This window comes from Globicephala melas, chromosome 14 (assembly GCF_963455315.2).
Source record: "Globicephala melas chromosome 14, mGloMel1.2, whole genome shotgun sequence".
Taxonomy (NCBI): domain Eukaryota; kingdom Metazoa; phylum Chordata; class Mammalia; order Artiodactyla; family Delphinidae; genus Globicephala; species Globicephala melas.
In genome coordinates this window covers 30839767-30858933 of record NC_083327.1, presented here as the reverse complement: position 1 = coordinate 30858933, position 19167 = coordinate 30839767, and the positions used below count along the sequence as shown (strand labels likewise).

General features: G+C 43.1%; 1 protein-coding gene across 36 annotated transcripts in view; it reads left to right on the top strand.

The window, feature by feature from the left end:
* FAXC (failed axon connections homolog, metaxin like GST domain containing) overlaps positions 1-19167 on the top strand; it is a 120186-nt gene that overhangs the window by 56583 nt on the left and 44436 nt on the right. For all 36 annotated transcript variants that reach the window (XR_009558712.1, XR_009558711.1, XR_009558710.2 and 33 more), the window contains one exon: positions 11517-11633. Coding sequence is in view for 7 of the 36 variants with exons in the window: in XM_060283387.1 (XP_060139370.1) it covers positions 11517-11633 (117 nt within the window). In the remaining 29 variants the exon portion in view is untranslated. The remainder of the gene's footprint in view (positions 1-11516; positions 11634-19167) is intronic.

Here is a 19167-nt window from a genome sequence, read left to right as displayed (position 1 = left end):
CTAGGAAAAAATTATGTTCTTGGAATGAGTTTATTCCTGGAATTGGGCACAATTTAACTTTGAGGTTTTTGGCTACCAAGATAAAAAGGGAGGTGTGTGGGGGCAGTCTCATCTTCATTTTCTAGGGAGAGGAAAAGGTTCTTCCACTGAGACAAGTTTTTTCGTGGTCCTGAATTCTAGGAAGAGATTCTTCCACGGAAAGGAGATTGGATTTCCTTAAGGACAGTATTTTTGAACGTAAACATTTGTAAAAAATTTTTCTTAATAAAAGCTCAAGGTTTAACGTTGAATTGCAGCTCCAAAGGCATTTGTTTGGGGTCCTACTTTAATACAGTGCCTGTATTTTTTTTTTTTTTTTTTTTTTTTTTGCGGTATGCGGGCCTCTCACTGCTCCGGACATGCAGGCCCAGCGGCCATGGCTCACGGGCCCAGCCACTCCGCGGCATGTGGGATCTTCCCGAACCGGGGCACGAACCCGCATCCCCTGAATCGGCAGGCGGACTCTCAACCACTGCGCTACCCAGAAAGCCCAACAGTGCCTGTATTTTTTATTTGGATATATTTATTATAGGGGTGGAGCTTAGAGAGCCTAGAGATTTTGGTAACTTACCCAACAACCATAGCCCAGGCACCTCTTATCAATAGATCCACTTTCCAATGTAAGTTATTTTTTGGGAGGGGAAGTGTGTGGGTTTAGGGCAAGCTTTGGCAAGTCCTGAATCAGCTATTTTACATTTAGGTCTTTGGTGACTACCAGGGGTTTAACTTTTCCATGTTGTTCATTGAAGAGATTTCTTGCATTAGACACCAGGTGGTCGGTCCACCTTTGGAGGATCTCTCGTCAGAACTTAAGGGCCTGCACAACTACTGAGCCCGCGTGCCACAACTACTGAAGCCCGCGTGCTTAGAGCCCGTGCTCTGCAACAAGAGAAGCCACCACAGTGAGGAGCCCATGCACCACAACAAAGAGTAGCCCCTGCTCGCCACAACTAGAGAAAGCCCGCATGCAGCAACGAGGACCCAACACAGCCAAAAAAAAAAAGAAAAAAAATTAATTAAAAAATGAAAAAGAAAAAGAACTTAAGGGCCTGGCTTGTGCTGCCTGTTTCGAAGGCCATGTTGCCTTCATGAAACAGTGAGCTCCAGCAGTGTGGGGCAGGGCCACTGTAGTTCTTCACAAACTATTAGCTCAAGCACCTATATAAGCCCCGGCTGGGCCTCAGAGTTGTACATCCTAGAGTTCTGTGCCATCAAGTATTGGGAGGGATAATTTTGTTCTAAAAGATTTAAGGACAAAGTATTATAAAATAGTCTGCATTCACTGAAAAATATATTTACTGAGCACCTGTTGGGCGCCGGGCACTGGTGGGTACCGGGGGATAGTCTTAGTGCCCAGGTAGAGCTCACCGTCTAGTATGATTTCTGTCTTCACTGATTTTACAATCTAGACAGAATCATGAGAGAACCATTCTGATGAGACTGTCAGGGCATCCGTGTACCAAATAAACTCCTAGGTAGCTGAGTTCATTCACCTGTTAGATGAGGATGATTTAGGATTGTCCATTTAAACATTGGAGGGTGTCTGCCAAATGTTATCATTTGAGATTTAGCATAGTCGATACAGTCTCTTCCCTTGGCCCCTTGTCAGTGAACAAGATCAGGTATTTTTTTGTTTTGTTTTTTCATTATGAAAATTTTCAAACACACAGAAAAGTAGAATAGTAGTCCAATGAACAGCTTTATAACCATCACCTCTATTCAATAGTTGTTAACACTTTGTCATATTTGCCTCAACTATTTTTTTTCTTGATGTGGATGTGTTTTAAAATTAGTTACAGATATCATGACATTTAACCTCCAAACACTTTTGAATGTAGTGCTGATATTTTTGTCATGTGGTCAGCAGCCTCCAAGGTGGCCCCCAGTGATCCCTGCCTCCTGGGATTCATGCTCTTGGGTAATCCCCTTCCATTGAGTGTAGGCTGGACTTATTGATTTGCTTCTAAGGAATAGAATATGGCAGAAGCAATGCGATGTCCCTTCCAAGATTAGGTTATAAAAAGATTGTAGCTTATATCTTGGGCATCCCCTCTCTCCTGTTCTTGATCTTTCACTTGCTCTGATGCAAACCAGCACGGTTGTGAGCTGCTCTATGGAGAGGTCCACGTGGCAAAGAACTCATCTCTGGCCAGGAGCCAGCAAGGACCTGAGGCCTGTTAACCATGTGAATGAGTTTGGAAACATCCTCCCCTAGTCAAGGCTTGAGATAACTGCAACCTGGCTGACATCTTTTTTTTTTAATATTTGGGATTTTATTTTATTTTTTTAATTTAAAAAAATTGAAGTGGGCTTCCCTGGTGGCTTAGTGGTTGAGAGTCTGCCTGCCGATGCAGGGGACACGGGTTCGTGCCCTGGTCTGGGAAGATCCCATATGCCGCGGAGCAGCTAGGCCCGTGAGCCATGGCCGCTGAGCCTGCGTGTCCGGAGCCTGTGCTCTGCAACAGGGGAGGCCACAACAGTGAGAGGCCCACGTACCGCAAAAAAAAAAAAAAAAAAAAAAAAAAAATTATAGTTTATTTACAATGTGTTTATTTCTGCTGTACAGCAAAGTGACTCAGTTATACACATATACAAATTCTTTTTTTATATTCTTTTCCATTATAATTTATCCCAGGATATTAAATATAATTCCCTGTACTATATAGTAGGACCTTGTTGTTTATCCATTCTATATGTAATAGTTTGCATCTACTAACCCCAAACTCCCAGTCTATCCCTCTCCCTCCCCCCTCCCCCTTGGCAACCACAAGTCTGTTCTCTATGTGTGTGAGTCTGTTTCTGTTTCATAGATGAGTTCATTGGTGCTGTATTTTAGATTCCACATATAAGTGATATCATATGGTAGTTGTCTTTCTCTTTCTGACTTACTTCACTTAGTATGATAATCTCTAGTTGCATCCCTGGCTGACATCTTCATTGCAGCCTGTGAGAGACCCTGAGCCAGAGGCACCCAGCTAAAGCTGCCTGGATTCTTGACTCACAGAAACTGTGAGGTAATAAATATTTGGCCTTTTAAGCTGCTAAATTTTTGAGGAAATTTATTATGCAGCTATCAATAACAAACACACCTACATAGCTCCAATCCCATTAATCCTAGTAGGAGCCTCTTTGAGCAGCTGCTGAGCTGTGAAGGGTACAGCCAAGTTGTCAAGAGGGAAGAGTGCTTATCCTGCTATGATGGGCGGCAGGCATCGAATTTCAGTTGCCTCAAGTTACATAGATAAAAGGTGTTACATCTTTTAGAAGTAGAATCTTATCTTTTAGTCTCTCAGGAGACTATTATTACTACCCATTCTGATTTTAGCAGTGTTCTTGTCTTGGCTCCGAAGAAACCTGGATCTATTCCGAGATTGTAGAGCTTGGCACACAGGAGCTTTCTGTCTCTGGATTCAATGATCTTTGAGAAAGTAGTGTGCAATGGGGAGAGAGTTATGTGGGACATTCTTAACCATCTAATGGTCAGGATACATGGACAAGAATGTTCAGTAGGGGAGTAATAAGGCCTCCCACAGAGTAGGAGCTAAAGACTCAGTCCTACACTCGGAAAGAAGCGTCACACAGAATTGTATGTGATATCCAGCATACTCATGCGTATATCATTTGAGAAGGTATCAGATTCCCTTTTTTTTTTTTTTTGGCCATTCTCAGACCAGGGATCGAACCCAGGGCCCGGCAGTGAAAGCGCTGAGTCCTAACCACTGGACCACCAGGCAATTCCCCAGATTCCCATTTTTAAAGATGAGGTCAATAGCAGTTTGGTTTCATCCAAAGGGACCTATGCCTATTGTGTGAATCTGAGTAAGGTCCACCACTCTGGGCAGGTGCTAAACAGTTCTGGTGGTTAAAGGTTTGCACCGGTTTTTGGTGATTGCTCAGATCTTTGAAAGTGGTTGCAGATCCTGGATTCCAGGTAAGGTGAAACCTGGAGTCCATAAAATGATGGCAGATCCTCCAGAAATGTGGAGTCTGCTTGCAGGGTCCTGATGGCCAGACACAAAACCTGCCATTAGAATCTGCTACTATCCGTCGTTCTTAAAAGAAGGATAAGTTCCTTATAAAAGGATTTGAATTTAAATTTCAGCATGACATTGAATTCAGTCTGATGTGTTGTTTCATTAATTAAACCATATTTAGGGGCTACCAGATAGTCTTTATTGAATAAAGAGACAGAACAGCTGGTGCCTCTGATTACCCAAATACAGAATAGCCAGGGCAGAAATGAAATCAAGGGGAAAGCCTCTCCTGGGATGTAGTTTGAGTTGGGTGCTCTATATTCTTTACCCTCAGAAGGTGTACTTGGGAAAGTGAAACAGGGGAGACCCATAGAACTTTTACACCCCTCAAATCTCACTGTTTCAGTTGAATGTCTAGTCAGATTCAAAAGCAGCAATATTTCAGCAACTTCAAGAAGAGAGATAAATAAGAAGGCCGATCATCAGTGAGTCAGTAATGCTGCGTCATCATTAGAGATGTTAGCTTTGGTTCTTGAAGACTTCCAGAAGCTGCTGTTTAATGTGATTAAATTATAGTAATAAGTGAATCTGAGCAGGCGTTTGCCTCCTCCTGAGAAATATTTTCCTAAACTGGATTTCCTGTGTGTGAAATTTTTCCACAACTGGTACAAATCCTTTATCCAAATTTCCTAAAATTACAGTATATGTGCATGAATGCTTTGAGTGCATGGAGTTCAGAAGGTGCTCAGAAACATTAATAGGAGGACTGAAGTACAGAAGAGCAAGTGCAATCCCAAGTGCAAGTGTATGTTCATCCTTGTCTCATCCATAGGGAATTTTAAGAGCTGGGACATCAACAAAGAGAAGATTGGGAGAAAGAGGTGAGATGATTGGTATTGGTGGTCATTGGGGAAGGGGTCAAGATAGTTCATACTCTCTGGAAAGAATTTTCTTGTATGTTCTTCTAGAGAGTTTTGTAGAAGATTGGAGGAGTATCTAGTTGCCTTCCAGAATGAAATCTGAGGAGGGATTAAATTTAGGGGCTCCTTCTGGTATCCCCCCACCCACCTTTATTTTTTTCCAGAGTGTGAGCCAGTTGGTGCAACTAGTAAATGTCAGAAAGTTGTCAAAGTTAATGGTTTTAATTCTGATATTTACTCATAAGGACCATTAATAACCTCATATATAAGATAGCACCACCCCCCTCATAGTTGAAAGAATCACATATTCAGTGATTTTAGAGTATGCTGGGAATATGGACAAGAGCTCTTTAAAGGGAGTGGCCTGCCATGTGATTTCTGACAAAGAGAGGTCTGACCAGGAGTGTAAGAGAGACTAGAACATAGATTTCCTTCAGCTTTGCCCTCTGGGAGAGTCACATGCAGGAAAAAGAGCTTCAAGGATGTGTTCTTTGAAGGTTGGCTGGTAAGATTACTGTGACCTGTGCTATCCTTGGGGAAAGCACTCAAAGTCTTTGTCTCTCAAGTGTTCTTAAAGTCCCAGTTAATTAAAGGTTGAGAGGGACAATTAGAAATAGGAATGATATCAACATTGACTTCACTGGAGTTATCTGCTTATAAACCCATCAGTGCTCAAGTGTAGGGAACGCTAAGTAGGTGAAACTCGTAATTACTCTTAATTCTTAGATTAATAGAAAAATGAGTGCTTGAAAATCTTTTGACTATTAATCTTTAATTTCTCTCTAGAACGATATTCTCTCCACAGCCAGTCTTTTATCTTCTGCCACTTATAGCATTTGGAAATTTAGCTAAATGGCAGGAATGGAGCTGACAGTGGCCAGTAAAAGCTGGGAGCAGAATTAGTAAGGGAATAGTGGATATAATTCAGAGGTTCATTTCTACTTCCAGTGCTCTGGAACAAACATTCTGCCCACTATCCCACAGTGATATATGTGAACACAAGTCATCGGTTTTTACTTAGAAGTATGTTAGTGGAGACTTACTTTCCTAGGGTATTGTGCAAAATAAATATGGCCGTAAATTCTTTGTGTGATTCCAGAGGAAAGAACTGGGATCAATGGTAGATGTACCAAGGGGACATATTTTGTCTCAGTGTAAGGAACTATCTAACCAGAGAATTGCCTGCCTTGCCCAGGAAATGAGGGAGAAGTCCCTAGAGGGGCTGCAGTTGGGGACTATCTGGTAGGGAAATGGGAGAAGGGATTTCTACACCGCATGGGAGGTTAGACTGTTCTGCCCACAGCTGTAGTACTTGTTCTATTATTGTTGACGAGTGTAAAATAATTCCTTATGTTAGAATAGCACCTTCTAGTTTGCAAAATGCTTTCACATTATTACATTTTTCAATCCTTATAATAGTTCTCTAATCTAAGAAAAGACAGATCAAACATACTTAAGGCTATCAACATCTTGACTGATGATTTCTACTGTGATAGGCACCAGATGGACAGAAAAGTAAAACAGAGGGTTACCTGCCCTCAAGGAGATTAAAAACTACCTGAGGAGATAGGACACACACATAAATAAGACTGTGAGATGACGTGTGGATTACCTAATGAGTGATCTAGACCAGTGGTTCTTAAAGTGTCGTCCCTCAGCAGCATCAACATTACCTGAGATCTTGTCAGCAAGGCAGATTCTTGGGTGCCACTCCATACCTACTGAATCAGAAACTCCTGGCTTGGGGTTGCATGGGGGATAAGTCAGTAGTTTTAAAAAGCCCGCTAGGTGTTGCTGATGCATGCTCGAGTTTAAGACCACTGACATACTCTAGTCTGGACCAGTGGTTCTCAAACTTCAGCGTGCATAAGAATCATCTGGAACAGCTCTATTCAGAATGTGGTCTAAGAACTGCAGGCTCTCCAGGGAATTTTTATGCCTCTAAAGTTTAAGAAACACTGACCTGGAAGCTTGTTGAAACACATACTTTCTCCCAGTCATTCTGATTCAGTAGATGGGACCTGAGCATGTGTGATGCTGATGCTGGCATCAGGTTATCCTTTGAGCAGCCCTGCTCTAAGCAGTTGTCCCTCTGGGGTTTGGCAGGGGAGTGGGCAATGAGAGGTGCTAGGGCAGTGGACAGTGCAGGTAGCCTTCCTGGACTGGAGGAGGGAGAACTTGATCTGAGTCATAAGGGAAGGGTTGGGTTAGACAAGTGGAGGTTATTTGAGACAGGAAGGATGGGATGAAGGATGGTGGTGGGATGAGCTCCTGGCATATTTGACTGAAGTAGAGCATTCGCATGAGGTAGACCTTGACTTGTCCTGCCGGGGCCTGGAGAGACCTATCTGCTGGCAGCTCTCATGCATCCTCCCCGAGGAAGAGGCTGAGAGGCAGGCAGGAGGCAAACAGCCTTGCTCTGTTTTGCGGTCCCTCCCTCTGGTGGGACTTTTAAGATCCATGTTCCTCTCTATTTGTCCTCTCCTCGTTCCTCGGCCCTTAGGGAGTCCCATGTGCCCTGGGTTCCTCACCTCCCAGTGTTTCTGATATTTTCAATCTTTATTTGCTCTCACCAATGGTTCATGGTCCACACACCAAATCTGGGGGCTGGCAGGGAGTTACAGGTGCTCAGATATCCCTCAGCTCCCTCTGTCCATCTCTACAGAAACTGGGGGGCTGGTTTACCTACTGAAAATGAGGCTTGAGTTGCCTCGTCACCCAAGCCTGCTCCTTCAGTGCCCTTCGGAAGTGCCCGTAGTGTTTGTTTTTGCTAACACCCTCCACTAATGAAAAATGGGCTCACTTGGTGAAGCCTGGGCGTGCTGCAGACTTGAGACTTGGGCTTGTCCTCTTCATCTCTAAGCAGAGTCTAATCTAAACTCAGTCTCCCTCTTAAAAATACTTCCTGCCAAGCTCAAAAGGCCAAATCTGGAACAATTTGAACAGCAAAAAGAATAGTGAGAGTACTGGATTATAGGCCATAGAATAAAATATATATCGACAAGTGCACACTTAAATAAATAATGGAATACGTCAGTAAATGGGGGATGAAGGGAGCAGTAGCATTTGGATCAATACATGTAGAAGGATTGAGAGAAATAGAAAATCCTGATTAGGCAAACACCACAGTAATAATTGTTTCAGATGACATCTACTGATGGATACTAAAATTAGTGGGCCAAAGTTTGAGGAGAAACAGGGTATTTATACAGTCTCAAAGTTTCTCTCCCAAGGCTATTAACTGCAAAAGGAAAAATAGTGACATTACAGTGAAGAAAACTTATAGACACCACCTTCACCGCATGGTCAAGGTTAACATCCCCAGTGATATGGACATATGGACATTGTGGACCCCCTGATATGATGCCCCGAGAAGGGGTATTAGGGTTCTCCAGAGAAACAAGCCAATAGGAGATCTAGATATAGATATCTAGATCTATCCATGTCTATTTCTCTTCTACAATAAAGTCATATTGACTCATACAACTGTGGAGGCTGACAAGTCCCAAGATCTGCAGGGTGGGTTGGCAGGTGGAGACTTGGGAGGGCTGATGGTGTAGTTCCAGTATGAACTGGCTCAAGACCAAGAAAGAGCCAATGTTTCCATTTAAGTCTGAAGGCAAGAAAAAGCCCATGTCCCAGTGCAGAGGCAGCCAGGCAGGAGGAATTCTCTCTTACTCCAGGGAGTCAGCCCTATTGTCCAATAAGGCCTTCATCTAATGGGACGAGGCCCACCCACATTAGGGAGAGCATTCTGCTTTACTCACTCTACCACTTAAATGTTAATCTCATCCAAAACACCCTCACAGAAACACCCAGAATAATGTTTGACCACATAACTTAGCACCCATAGTCCAGTCAGGTTGGCACATAAAATAACCATCACAGAAGAGTTCATAAAAATGCATGACTACTCTAATTATTAACCACCTTAGACAAACCCAAGTTGATGAAAATTTTAAAAAATCACTGACCAGTATTCTTTAATAAGAGTGTCAAGGCTATGAAAGACAATGCAAGCCTGAGGAGATTGGAGGAGACTAAGGCAACCTGATAACTAAATGCAGTGTGGGATCCTAGCTGGTACCCTGGAACAGAAAAGGATACTAGTTGAAAAACTAATAAAATTTGAATGAAGCCTATAGTGCAGTTAATTGTATTATATTGATGTTAATTTTTTAGTTTTGGTAAACGTACTATGGTTAGCTAAGATGTTAATCTTAGCAGAAGCTGCTTGAAGGGTATACAGAAAGACCGGAGGATTTCTTAGTAACAGAGGGTATTTTTATATTCTTTAAATTTATAACTGTCTTGTGTGTATATATACATATAATTGTGTATCTACCATGAAGGCTAAATTCTATCCTTTTTTTTTTTTTTTTTGGCAAGTTCCTTTAAAAACCCTTAGACTTTTGTTCTTTTTTTCCTTCTGTATTCTGTGTTCCCTCCTGACTAAAGCATCCTTTTGTAAACGTCCACAGCTCAACCCTCTTGCTGTTGCATGGAGGGTCTTTATCTCTGAGGTGGTTCTGCTCACGGCATATTGTACAGAGCAGAGAGCATCAGGCTGGGAGTCAGGAGGCCCAGGTGCCAGCATTTTTAGTCTGGTTCTGTTACTGACTCAGTACCCTTCCGGTTTTAACATTCTGAGTCAAGTGGCAAATTTGGGCTGAACACTATATGCGGTAGTTGATGTACGGATCCAAATGATTATGTTTAGTATTTTTTCCCTTTTATCAAGGTCTTAAGTGCTCAGATTTCCTAAGTTTTTATAAACTCATGTACGTTTTTTCCTCTTGCCCCCCAAAGTCTTTGGAGTCTACAACAGAATTCACAATTTACTCTGGCATTTCCCTTAGACTCTTTCCTTTTAGCCATTTAAGGAAATCAACATTTTGGGGGGCCAGGAAGCCAGTGTAGCTCTCCTTTAACTTGTTTTCTCCTCTCTGAAACTGGGTCATATGTGTAAAAGTGAGATTTGAAACAGGGCTGTCTGAACTGAAAGCTTCTATTGCCCTGAGACGGCTTTGAAAGGAGGCTTCTGGTGGAAAGATGGATAGAATCTACCAGATGGAGAGAAGTGGGGGGCACAGATGGGTTTTGGGGGGCAGAGGTGTGGCAGTGGGAAGCATGAAGTGTGCTGGGGAGTGGAGCTGTTCTGGGTCTGCTGGGGTAAAGGAGGATGAGGGATGAAGCTGGAACATGGGTGGGAACAGAGTGCGATGAGCCTTGGATTCCAGGTTGAGTTTGGACTCTATTTCATAGCCCATAAACCATTGAAGGTCTTTGTGAAAGGGAGTGCCACAGTGAAAAGAGTGTCTTACAGATTTAAGTATGGGTGGGATATGGAATGGACCGGAGAAACAGAGGTCTCTCCTCATGAGTGCTGGTGTTTGATGAGTTAACCAGATACGGTGCTAAGTGCTTTACATGTGTTATGTCATTTAATTCTCACAGTAGCCCTAAGAAATACCCTTAATAGCATCCCCATTTTCCAGATGTGAAAGCTGAAGCTTTGCGAGGTTAGTTAATGACCAGGCTTTCCGTAGTGAATAACAGTGGTGACAGGATGTGACGTAGGATGGATCCGTTTCCACCTGGGCTGCCTCTTTATCCTGCAACACAGTGGCCTGGAGACGACCTGGGGCAATTGTAGTGGGTAAGATGTGATAAGTCCAGGTGATAAGGCCTGAACTAGGTCAGCCGTGGTAGAAAAGGAGAGCTGGGAGCGGCAAAGTGAGACATCCCTGTATGGGAGCCTGATCCCAGGGCTGGGTCTGCAATTTTAAAGCTTCTCTTTATGTTTGTTTCCTGCTGGTGCTCAGTGGTGAGAACTTTGCCAAGACCATGGAGACATCATGGGAAGCCTTGCCTCCAAACTTCCTAAGTAGCTTAGGCTTCTTGTTTCTCCCGAGGAAATGAATTAATTTAATAAAGTAAGTGCTGAGGCTGGGTGTGCTTGGCTGGGGTTACTAGAGATGGTTTAAGCAAACTTCCAGGTGTTCTCAAGCACCTCAGACTTTAATGGCTAGAGTTGGAGACAAGGAGGTGCCTCTGGAGGTCTGGGGGTGATCAATTCTTCCTTTTTCCCAGGAACCCCCTCTCTCATCCACGTATCTTGATATGTTTCCAGTTACTTCCCTGCTTTGCTGTTGTATGGGTTGATATATCACAGAATTGTTTAACTTGCTTTACTTTTGTTTCTAGTTATAAGTCAAAGGGGGTACATGCATTTGGTTTTGCAAAGCTTTTTTTTTTTTTTTTTTGCGGTACGCGGGCCTCTCACTGCTGCGGCCCCTCCCGCCGCGGAGCACAGGCTCTGGACGCGCAGGCCCAGGGGCCATGGCTCACGGGCCCAGCCGCTCCGCGGCATGTGGGATCTTCCCGGACCGGGGCATGAACCCGCGGCCCCCGCATCGGCAGGCGGACTCCCATCCACTGCGCCACCAGGGAAGCCCTGGTTTTGCAAAGCTTTGGATGCACACTTAAACGGGCATATAATGGGTGCGTGCTGAATGCTGTTGTGACGTAGTGGGACGGTGAGGGCTGGCCCAGTGACCTCTCTCTGCTCTCTCTGCTGCAGGTGATAAGAAGTACATCATGGGGCCCAAACTTTCCACTCTAGACGCCACCGTCTTTGGACACTTGGCACAGGCAATGTGGACCTTACCCGGGACGAGACCTGAGCGGCTGATAAAAGGCAAGCCCTACAAAGCTCTTCAGGTTTGGGGAGTCGCGGGGGGCGTGGAGGATGGGAGCAGCACAATGGAGAATCCCAGGCCAATGCCCCTGAGCTTGGCTGTGCTTCATGGAGGCGCCAGGCCGTGGTGTGTGGGGCCAGGGTTGGTTTCCTGTGCTCAGGACATGTAGAGGCCGAGGAGAGACCCGGCTTCTCACCTGCCATCTCGCTCGGACCATGTTCTTTGCAAAGCTGACACAAATCCTGCCGCGTTCTACACCAGGGCTCTTCTTCCAGCTCCTTACGTAGTGGACTTAATACTTGTCACTGAAACAGGGCTTGCATTCCCCCTAGTGCCCTTGTTTTGTTGGTCTCCCTTACTTTCCTTTGGACTGTGGTGGCTCACCAGTTTCTGGTTTATCCAGCACTGCGGCAGCCGTGGTCGGGTGGGGCTGATGAGCTCACTGCCCATCTCACATGCTCCTTTTGAATCTGAACTGGTCTCAGATATTTCACACGTGCGTATAGGTACGTATGATTCTGCGTCATTTGAGTTCAAAGCACTCCCTTCTCCTTTTCCAGCGGGGTGTCTGTGGATCATACGCGGAGAGTAGTAGAGCTGGAAAGTTCAAGATAGTGGGAAAATGGGGAAAGTGTCAACAAATGCTTTGTAAGTCTAGTGCTATGTGAGGTGTTATTATTGATATTATTATACATGCATTTTGACCAAAGAAATGGTATCTTTGTTGTGTGATCTTGATGTAAGGCCCATGAGAATTACAATTCTAAACTGGAGGGGTCGAAGTGGGATGAGTGGGACCGGAGCTAGAGGATGCACATATGTGTGGGGTGGGGATGGGGGTGGTTGCCAGAAGGAAAATTGGCAGTGGGGCAGGGAAAGTCAGCTCAACCTGGGTTGATGTCAAGGGACCAGATCTTCATGTGTGTATGTGTGTGTGTGTGCGTGCGTGCATGTGCGTTGGAGTGGGGTGGTGGGATGTACATGGCAGCTGGGGCCTCTGGGAGAGGCTTCCTCTGCCTTGATGAATGGGAACCATTTTGAGTCATCTCTGGTTTTAAACAGTACCTAAGCAAGTGCCCAGGGCCTAGGAATGTGGGCATCAAGGTTCCATATTTCGATTTGGGGAAGGGGATTGACAAGAGTTAGTCAGGATTTTTATACCCCAGCTGAGAGACTGGAGGTGTACCTGAGATCACCAGTGAGTAACATATAGAGTACTCTTAATTAATGTTGGATGGACTGATGGATGGATGGATGGATGGATGGATTGAGGGATGGATGGATGGATTGAGGGATGGATGGATGGATGGAACCAAGCAAGACAGAATCATACAAGAAACTGAGGCAGGTGAGCAAGTCATGTGTGGTAGTCGTGGGTGGGTGGGTGGGGAGGTTGGTGAAGTCTATAGGTGTGTGTGTGTGTGTATACTCATGTGCATGCCCAGAGATTCAGAACAGGCTAAAGGCAGCAGGAGTAACTCTCCAGATTGGTGGGGATGGGGCTCTAGATACATTACCAGACTTGGTTGGAATGGATCAGGCATTGGCTGAAGGTCTTTTAGAACAATAGCTAGGTGGGGACAGGGATAGTATGGACTTATATTTAATCTCCTAAGTGATCAGTATGGAGGTGTTCCTTGTCTTGTGATGTGTTGGAAGTTATCTAAATTGAATATGTTATCATATTGGTGATGTTTGTAGCACTTAAAGTAGTTTCCCTTTATTTTAGTCAGGTTTTCCATGGTGGTCTAAAAGATAGTGATTCCTTTTTGTTCATCTAGGGGTGTGTTTTGTATTTACTCTTGCTTCCTGTTTCTTTGTACTCCCTCCTTCCCTACCACACCACCTTTACACACCTATGAGTACACACACACTCACATCTACTCATATGCTTCTATACCCACATGCCGTGTACACACTCACTCGTACACATACATTTACATTTCTACCCAAGCACATACACACACACCCTATGCATACACACTCACACACACACCTTATGTGCGCACACACACACACACACACACACTACAGTTGACACTCAAACAACACAGGTTTGTACTGCATGAATCACTTATACGTGGTTATTTTTCAGTAGTAATGACTACAGTACCACACAGTCCATCTTGGTTGAATCCACGAATGCGGAGGAACCTTGGATACAGGGGACAGACTCTAAGTTCTTTGCGAATTAACCCCCATGTTGGTTAAGGGTCAAGTGTATTGAGGTCATCTGTTATTTAGTCAGAAAGATTTAGGTATCCAGTATCAGTAGAAATCTCAGATTGTACAGAAACCCTTCTCGAAGAAATGAAGCATCTTTTGTGAATTTATTTATGACTTGGCCCTTTCCTCTATTATTTCCTGGAGGGACTTGAGGCATTTAGTGTTCTTTTTAAATAAATGATCAGTGTTTTTGGAGAATTGATTTTGAGTCCCATGCGGAGACGCACACATTTGGGGGAATCTGATGCTGTCACCTGCAGGGCACTTTGGCACGTAGATGCAGATTCTTAAAATAAGCCGGTAGCTTCCAGCTCTCCATGGGGACTGGAGGAGGACAAATCATTCAAGTGCACAGCAAGCCTCTAAAGCTCATTTCAGTCATTATTCTATGCCCCTTTCTAACCTTTTGATCGGAGCTGCTAATGCAGGCAAACTACTAATTTGATCTCAACTTCTTTCTCTGCCTTTGCTCTTTTTGTGGTGGAGACCTTCAACGGAGAAGTAGAAACAAACAACCAAGAGTCTGGATAATTTAGAACTGGCTCACATCCAGGAGTGGAAGTGGCTTGGATCTGACAGTTTTCTGCCTTAGCTTTGGAACAGCCAAGACACTATTGTCCTTGCCATCTGTGTGAGTGTGTGTGTATCAATATTAGCTTTTTGGTCCTAGATATTATTTAAAATAATCTAGCCACACAGGCTACTCTGGGAAACATCCAGAATCATGAGAACTTTTCCTTAATTTAGGTGAGTAGGAGGACAGACTTTGAATACTCAGCAGTTCTTAAAATATACATAATATGTTTGTGTATGATATGAAATGTCATTTCCTTACTAGAGAAAATTTAGAAAAGATAGAAAAGTTTAAAAAAAATAAAATTAACTTGTGACCCCATCACCCGCAGAGAATATCCGTTAATATTGTGGTATGTTTCCTTATCTTTTATCAAGTACATGTATATATGTATGTTTAAAAGTTGGGATCATTATGTTGATATAGTTATAACCTGCAGTTTTTTTCAAAAAATTATTTATATTTGGCTGCGTTGGGTCTTCATTGCTGCGCTCAGGCTTTCTCTAGTTGTGGCGAGCGGGGGCTGCTCTTCCTTGCGGTGCATGGGCTTCTCACTGCGGAGGCTTGTCTTGTTGCGGAGCACGGGCGCTAGGTGTGCAGGCTTCAGTAGTTGTGGCACGCAGGCTCAGTAGTTGTGGCTCACGGGCTCTAGAGCACAGGCTCAGTAGTTGTGGTGCACAGCCTTAGTTGTTTCGCGGCAGGTGGGATCCTCCCAGACCAGGGCTCGAACCCGTGTCCCCTGCATTGGCAGGCGGATTCTTAACCACTGTGCCACCAGGGAAGTCTGTAACCTGCAGTTTTTAATTAACTGTGTATTATGGCCATTTCCCTTGTCATTAAATATTCTTCAAAACAGTGTATTTAGTAGTTGCATAATATCCTATCCCATGGCTACATTGTAATTTGTGTGATTAATCTTTTTCTGGACTTGTGGGTTGTTTCAAATAATTTTTACTAACATTCTGTATTAACCACGGTGCCACCAGGGAAGTCCCGAATCTCAGTTTTATTATCAGCAAGTTTTTTTTATTAAAATATAATTGACATACAGTGTTATATTAATTTCAGGTGTACCACATTCAATGTCTATGTCCATTTTGAAATGATCACCACAATAAGTCTAGTTACTGTCATTATACAAAGTTAATACAATATTATTGACTATATTTCCCCATGGTGTACATTACATCCCCATGACCTATTCTCTTTATAACTGCAGGTTTGTACCTCTCAACCTCCCCCATTCATGTCCCCACCCCCCGACCTCCCCTCTCCTCTGACAACCACCAGTCTGTTCTCTGTATCTGTGAGTCTGGTTTTGTTTTGATTTTTTTGTTTGTTTTTAATTAAAAATTTTCTTTTTTTTAAATTAATTTTTAAAATTATAGTTGATATACAATGCTGTTTTTCTAGTTTTTTTATTATAGTTTTTTTTATTATAGTTGATTTACAATGCTGTGTTTCTGCTGTACAGCAAAGTGAGTCAGTTATACATACACTGCTTGTTTGTTTTTTTAGATTCCACATATAAGTGAAATCTTATGATATTTGTCTTTCTCTGTCTGACTTATTTCACCTAGCATAATACCCTCAAGTTACATCCATGTTGTCACAAATGGCAAGATTTCATTTTTTATGGCTGCATAATATTTCATACTATGTATGTATGTGTGTGTGTATCTTCTTTATCCATTCATCTATCAATGGACACTTTGGTTCCTTCCATATCCTGGCTATTATGCTGCAGTGAACATAGGGATGCATGTATCTTTTTGAATTAGTGTTATTGTCTTCTTTAGTAAATACTCAGGAGTGGAATTGCTGGACCATATGGTAATTTTATTTTTAGTTTTTTGAGTAATCTCCATACTGTTTTCCATAGTGGCTGTACCAATTTACAGTCCCACCAGCAGTGCACGAGGGTTCCCTTTTCTCCACACCCTCACCAACACTTGTTATTTCTTGTCTTTTTTAGCAACCCTCTTAATGTGGAGTCACATTTGATTTTTTTTTTTTTGTGGTACATGGGCCTCTCACCGTTGTGGCCTCTCCCGTTGCGGAGCACAGGCTCCGGATGCGCAGGCTCAGCGGCCATGGCTCACGGGCCCAGCCGCTCCGCAGCATGTGGGATCTTCCCGGACCGGGGCACGAACCCATGTCCCCTGCATCGGCAGGTGGACTCTCAATCACTGTACCACCAGGGAAGCCCACGTTTGATATTTTGATCAAAGTATCCTTATTAGAGAATTGCATGTGGATTTGGCACTCTTTAAAATAGACATGGAGAGTTGGAGAGCCTAGAAAAGTGAAAGTAAAGCACAAAAGGGAACGGGTTCTGTCGCACAGCTGCTTGCCCTGGAGAGCCGTACCAAACCCAGAGAACCTAACACTGCTTTTCTGAATTTGTAAGGAACACAACCTTGTGTGTTTTAAGAAAAACAAACACTGTTCAGCAGCTCTTTTACCATCAGTTATTTATTGTATGTGGATTATTATTTTTTGGCTTATTATTTGATAGAGTAAAAGGTGGAAAAAATGCTGGATATCTTTGAAAAACATACACGTATATGCCCACCCCATACTCTTACTGTTCTCCATTCAAAGTGTTTAGGAAGAGGTTGTGGGGGAATTCAGGTCTCAGGGAAGGGCTGGCTCAAATGATCTTTGCTGGTCTTTGTATCCTGAGATCTGTGAACTAGCTTCAGTGAGACTGGGGAAGGTGGGAGTGTCCTCATTACCGCATTCAAGTTTGCTAAGAACTTTTTTAAAAATATTTTCTTAAAATTTTATTTACGTATTTATTTTTGGCTGCGTTGGGTCTTCATTGCTGCACGCGGGCTTTCTCTAGTTGTGGCAAGCGGGGGCTGCTCTTCGTTGCGGAGCACAGGCGCTAGGTTGGTGGGCTTCAGTAGTTGTGGCACATGGGCTCAGTAGTTGTGGCTCGCGGGCTCTAGAGCGCAGGCTCAGTATTTGTGGCGCATGGGCTTAGTTGCTCCACGGCATGTGGGATCTTCCCGGACCAGGGCTCAAACCTGCGTCCCCTGAATTGGCAGGCGGATTCTTAACCACTGCGCCACCAGGGAAGCCCTGCTAAGAACTTTTCTGAAGAGGAAATGTTCAACGTCCTTGCTGCCTGTGTGACACAGCGTTATAGGGAGCAACGAAAGACACAGCCAGCACCTACCACAGGCGTGGAGCCAGGAGGTGCTGAGTAAATACTTGGAAACCAAAAGAATGTGAAGAATGTGTGTGAGCGCCAGCCCTAGGTTTTCCAGATATTGGTTGGTTAAGAACCCGGGGCTGACAGTGGTGCTGGGAAGAATTGGAGAAATATAGGAAAATAAAAGGAGTCACTTTTTTCAAAGAGCCATGGGGAATATTTCCATTTGAGAAACTCCAAGAGAAAAGCTCTTTATTCTGTCTGGGAGTGTCCTTGGGGTAGAGGGCCATTTGACTTTCTGATAAATATCCTTTCAAGTTGTCTGAGAATATCAGTAATCACTCATTAGTCATTTTACTAATTTATTTTATTGGATTTTTAAATTAAAAAGGTAATACATATTGTCACAATAAGTTGAATTAAACAGGTGTATTTTAAAAGATTTATTACCTTCCCCTCACCCATGTCCAGTGTCACTCCCATAGAAAACAAATATTAAGGATTTGGAGTGAACCCTCTGTGCCTTTTTTTTTTTTATATACAAATTTACATACATGTATATAGCTGTTTTGGTTTATTTTTATTGATTTAAAACTAAACAGTGGAATTGCATTATACACATTACTTTATAACTTGTTTTTTTCACTTAATAGAATATTATGTCTTTTTAACAGTTGCCCAATAGTCTATAGAATTGATATACCAGAATTTATTCAATCAATCCCTACTGATGGACATTCAGGTGTTTCCATCTTTCTTTTCTTTCTCTTTGTTTTTATTGACATAATACTGCATTCGGCATCCATGCTCATCTATCTTTACATACTGATGATTTTATTTTAGTAGAATAGAGTACTAAAAGTGGAGTCCTGAGCCAACAGATAACTGAATTTAAAATTTCACTAGATAACATCAGATTACTTTCCTAAAAAGCTTATAGCAATTTATACTTCCACTAGCCATGTAGTACAATGCCTGACCCTCCACACTGGATGGTATTAGACTTTTTTACCAGTCTGATAGGTGACATTATCTGATTGTTGAGTACACTTTGAAAGAAACCCTGCAGTTTTAAAAAAATTATTTCACAAAGTTTACATCTTCAGTATAGGCATTTATGTTAACATGGGCATCTCTCTCTCTCTCTCTCTCTCTCACACACACACACACACACACACACACATTACACATAGCCTGTTTCTACTGCTGACTTTTTTCATTCTTTTTGGCTGGTAGCACATTGAGTGGGTCAGCTGGTGGAGAATCTCGGAACAAGCAAGGATTGGCAAAACCAGATAAATGGAGAACTCAACTGTAAATTTTCCCTCTTTGTTTCACTCTTTTTATCAGGGGCAGGATATGAGGATGGGCATGTGAGCTCGCAGCCCTTGCTTATCAAAAAGCACACCCTTTCTTCACTGTGTGATGGAGGGATCTCTTCTTCGTGACAACCCATTATCTTTGAGTGACAACACCTGTCTCCTCAAAATTCTTGAGACTCCAGAAAGAATTACAGAAAAATATTCTGTAACAGGTAGTGGGAAGCTATTAATTCCCAGGCCAGGCTGTCAGC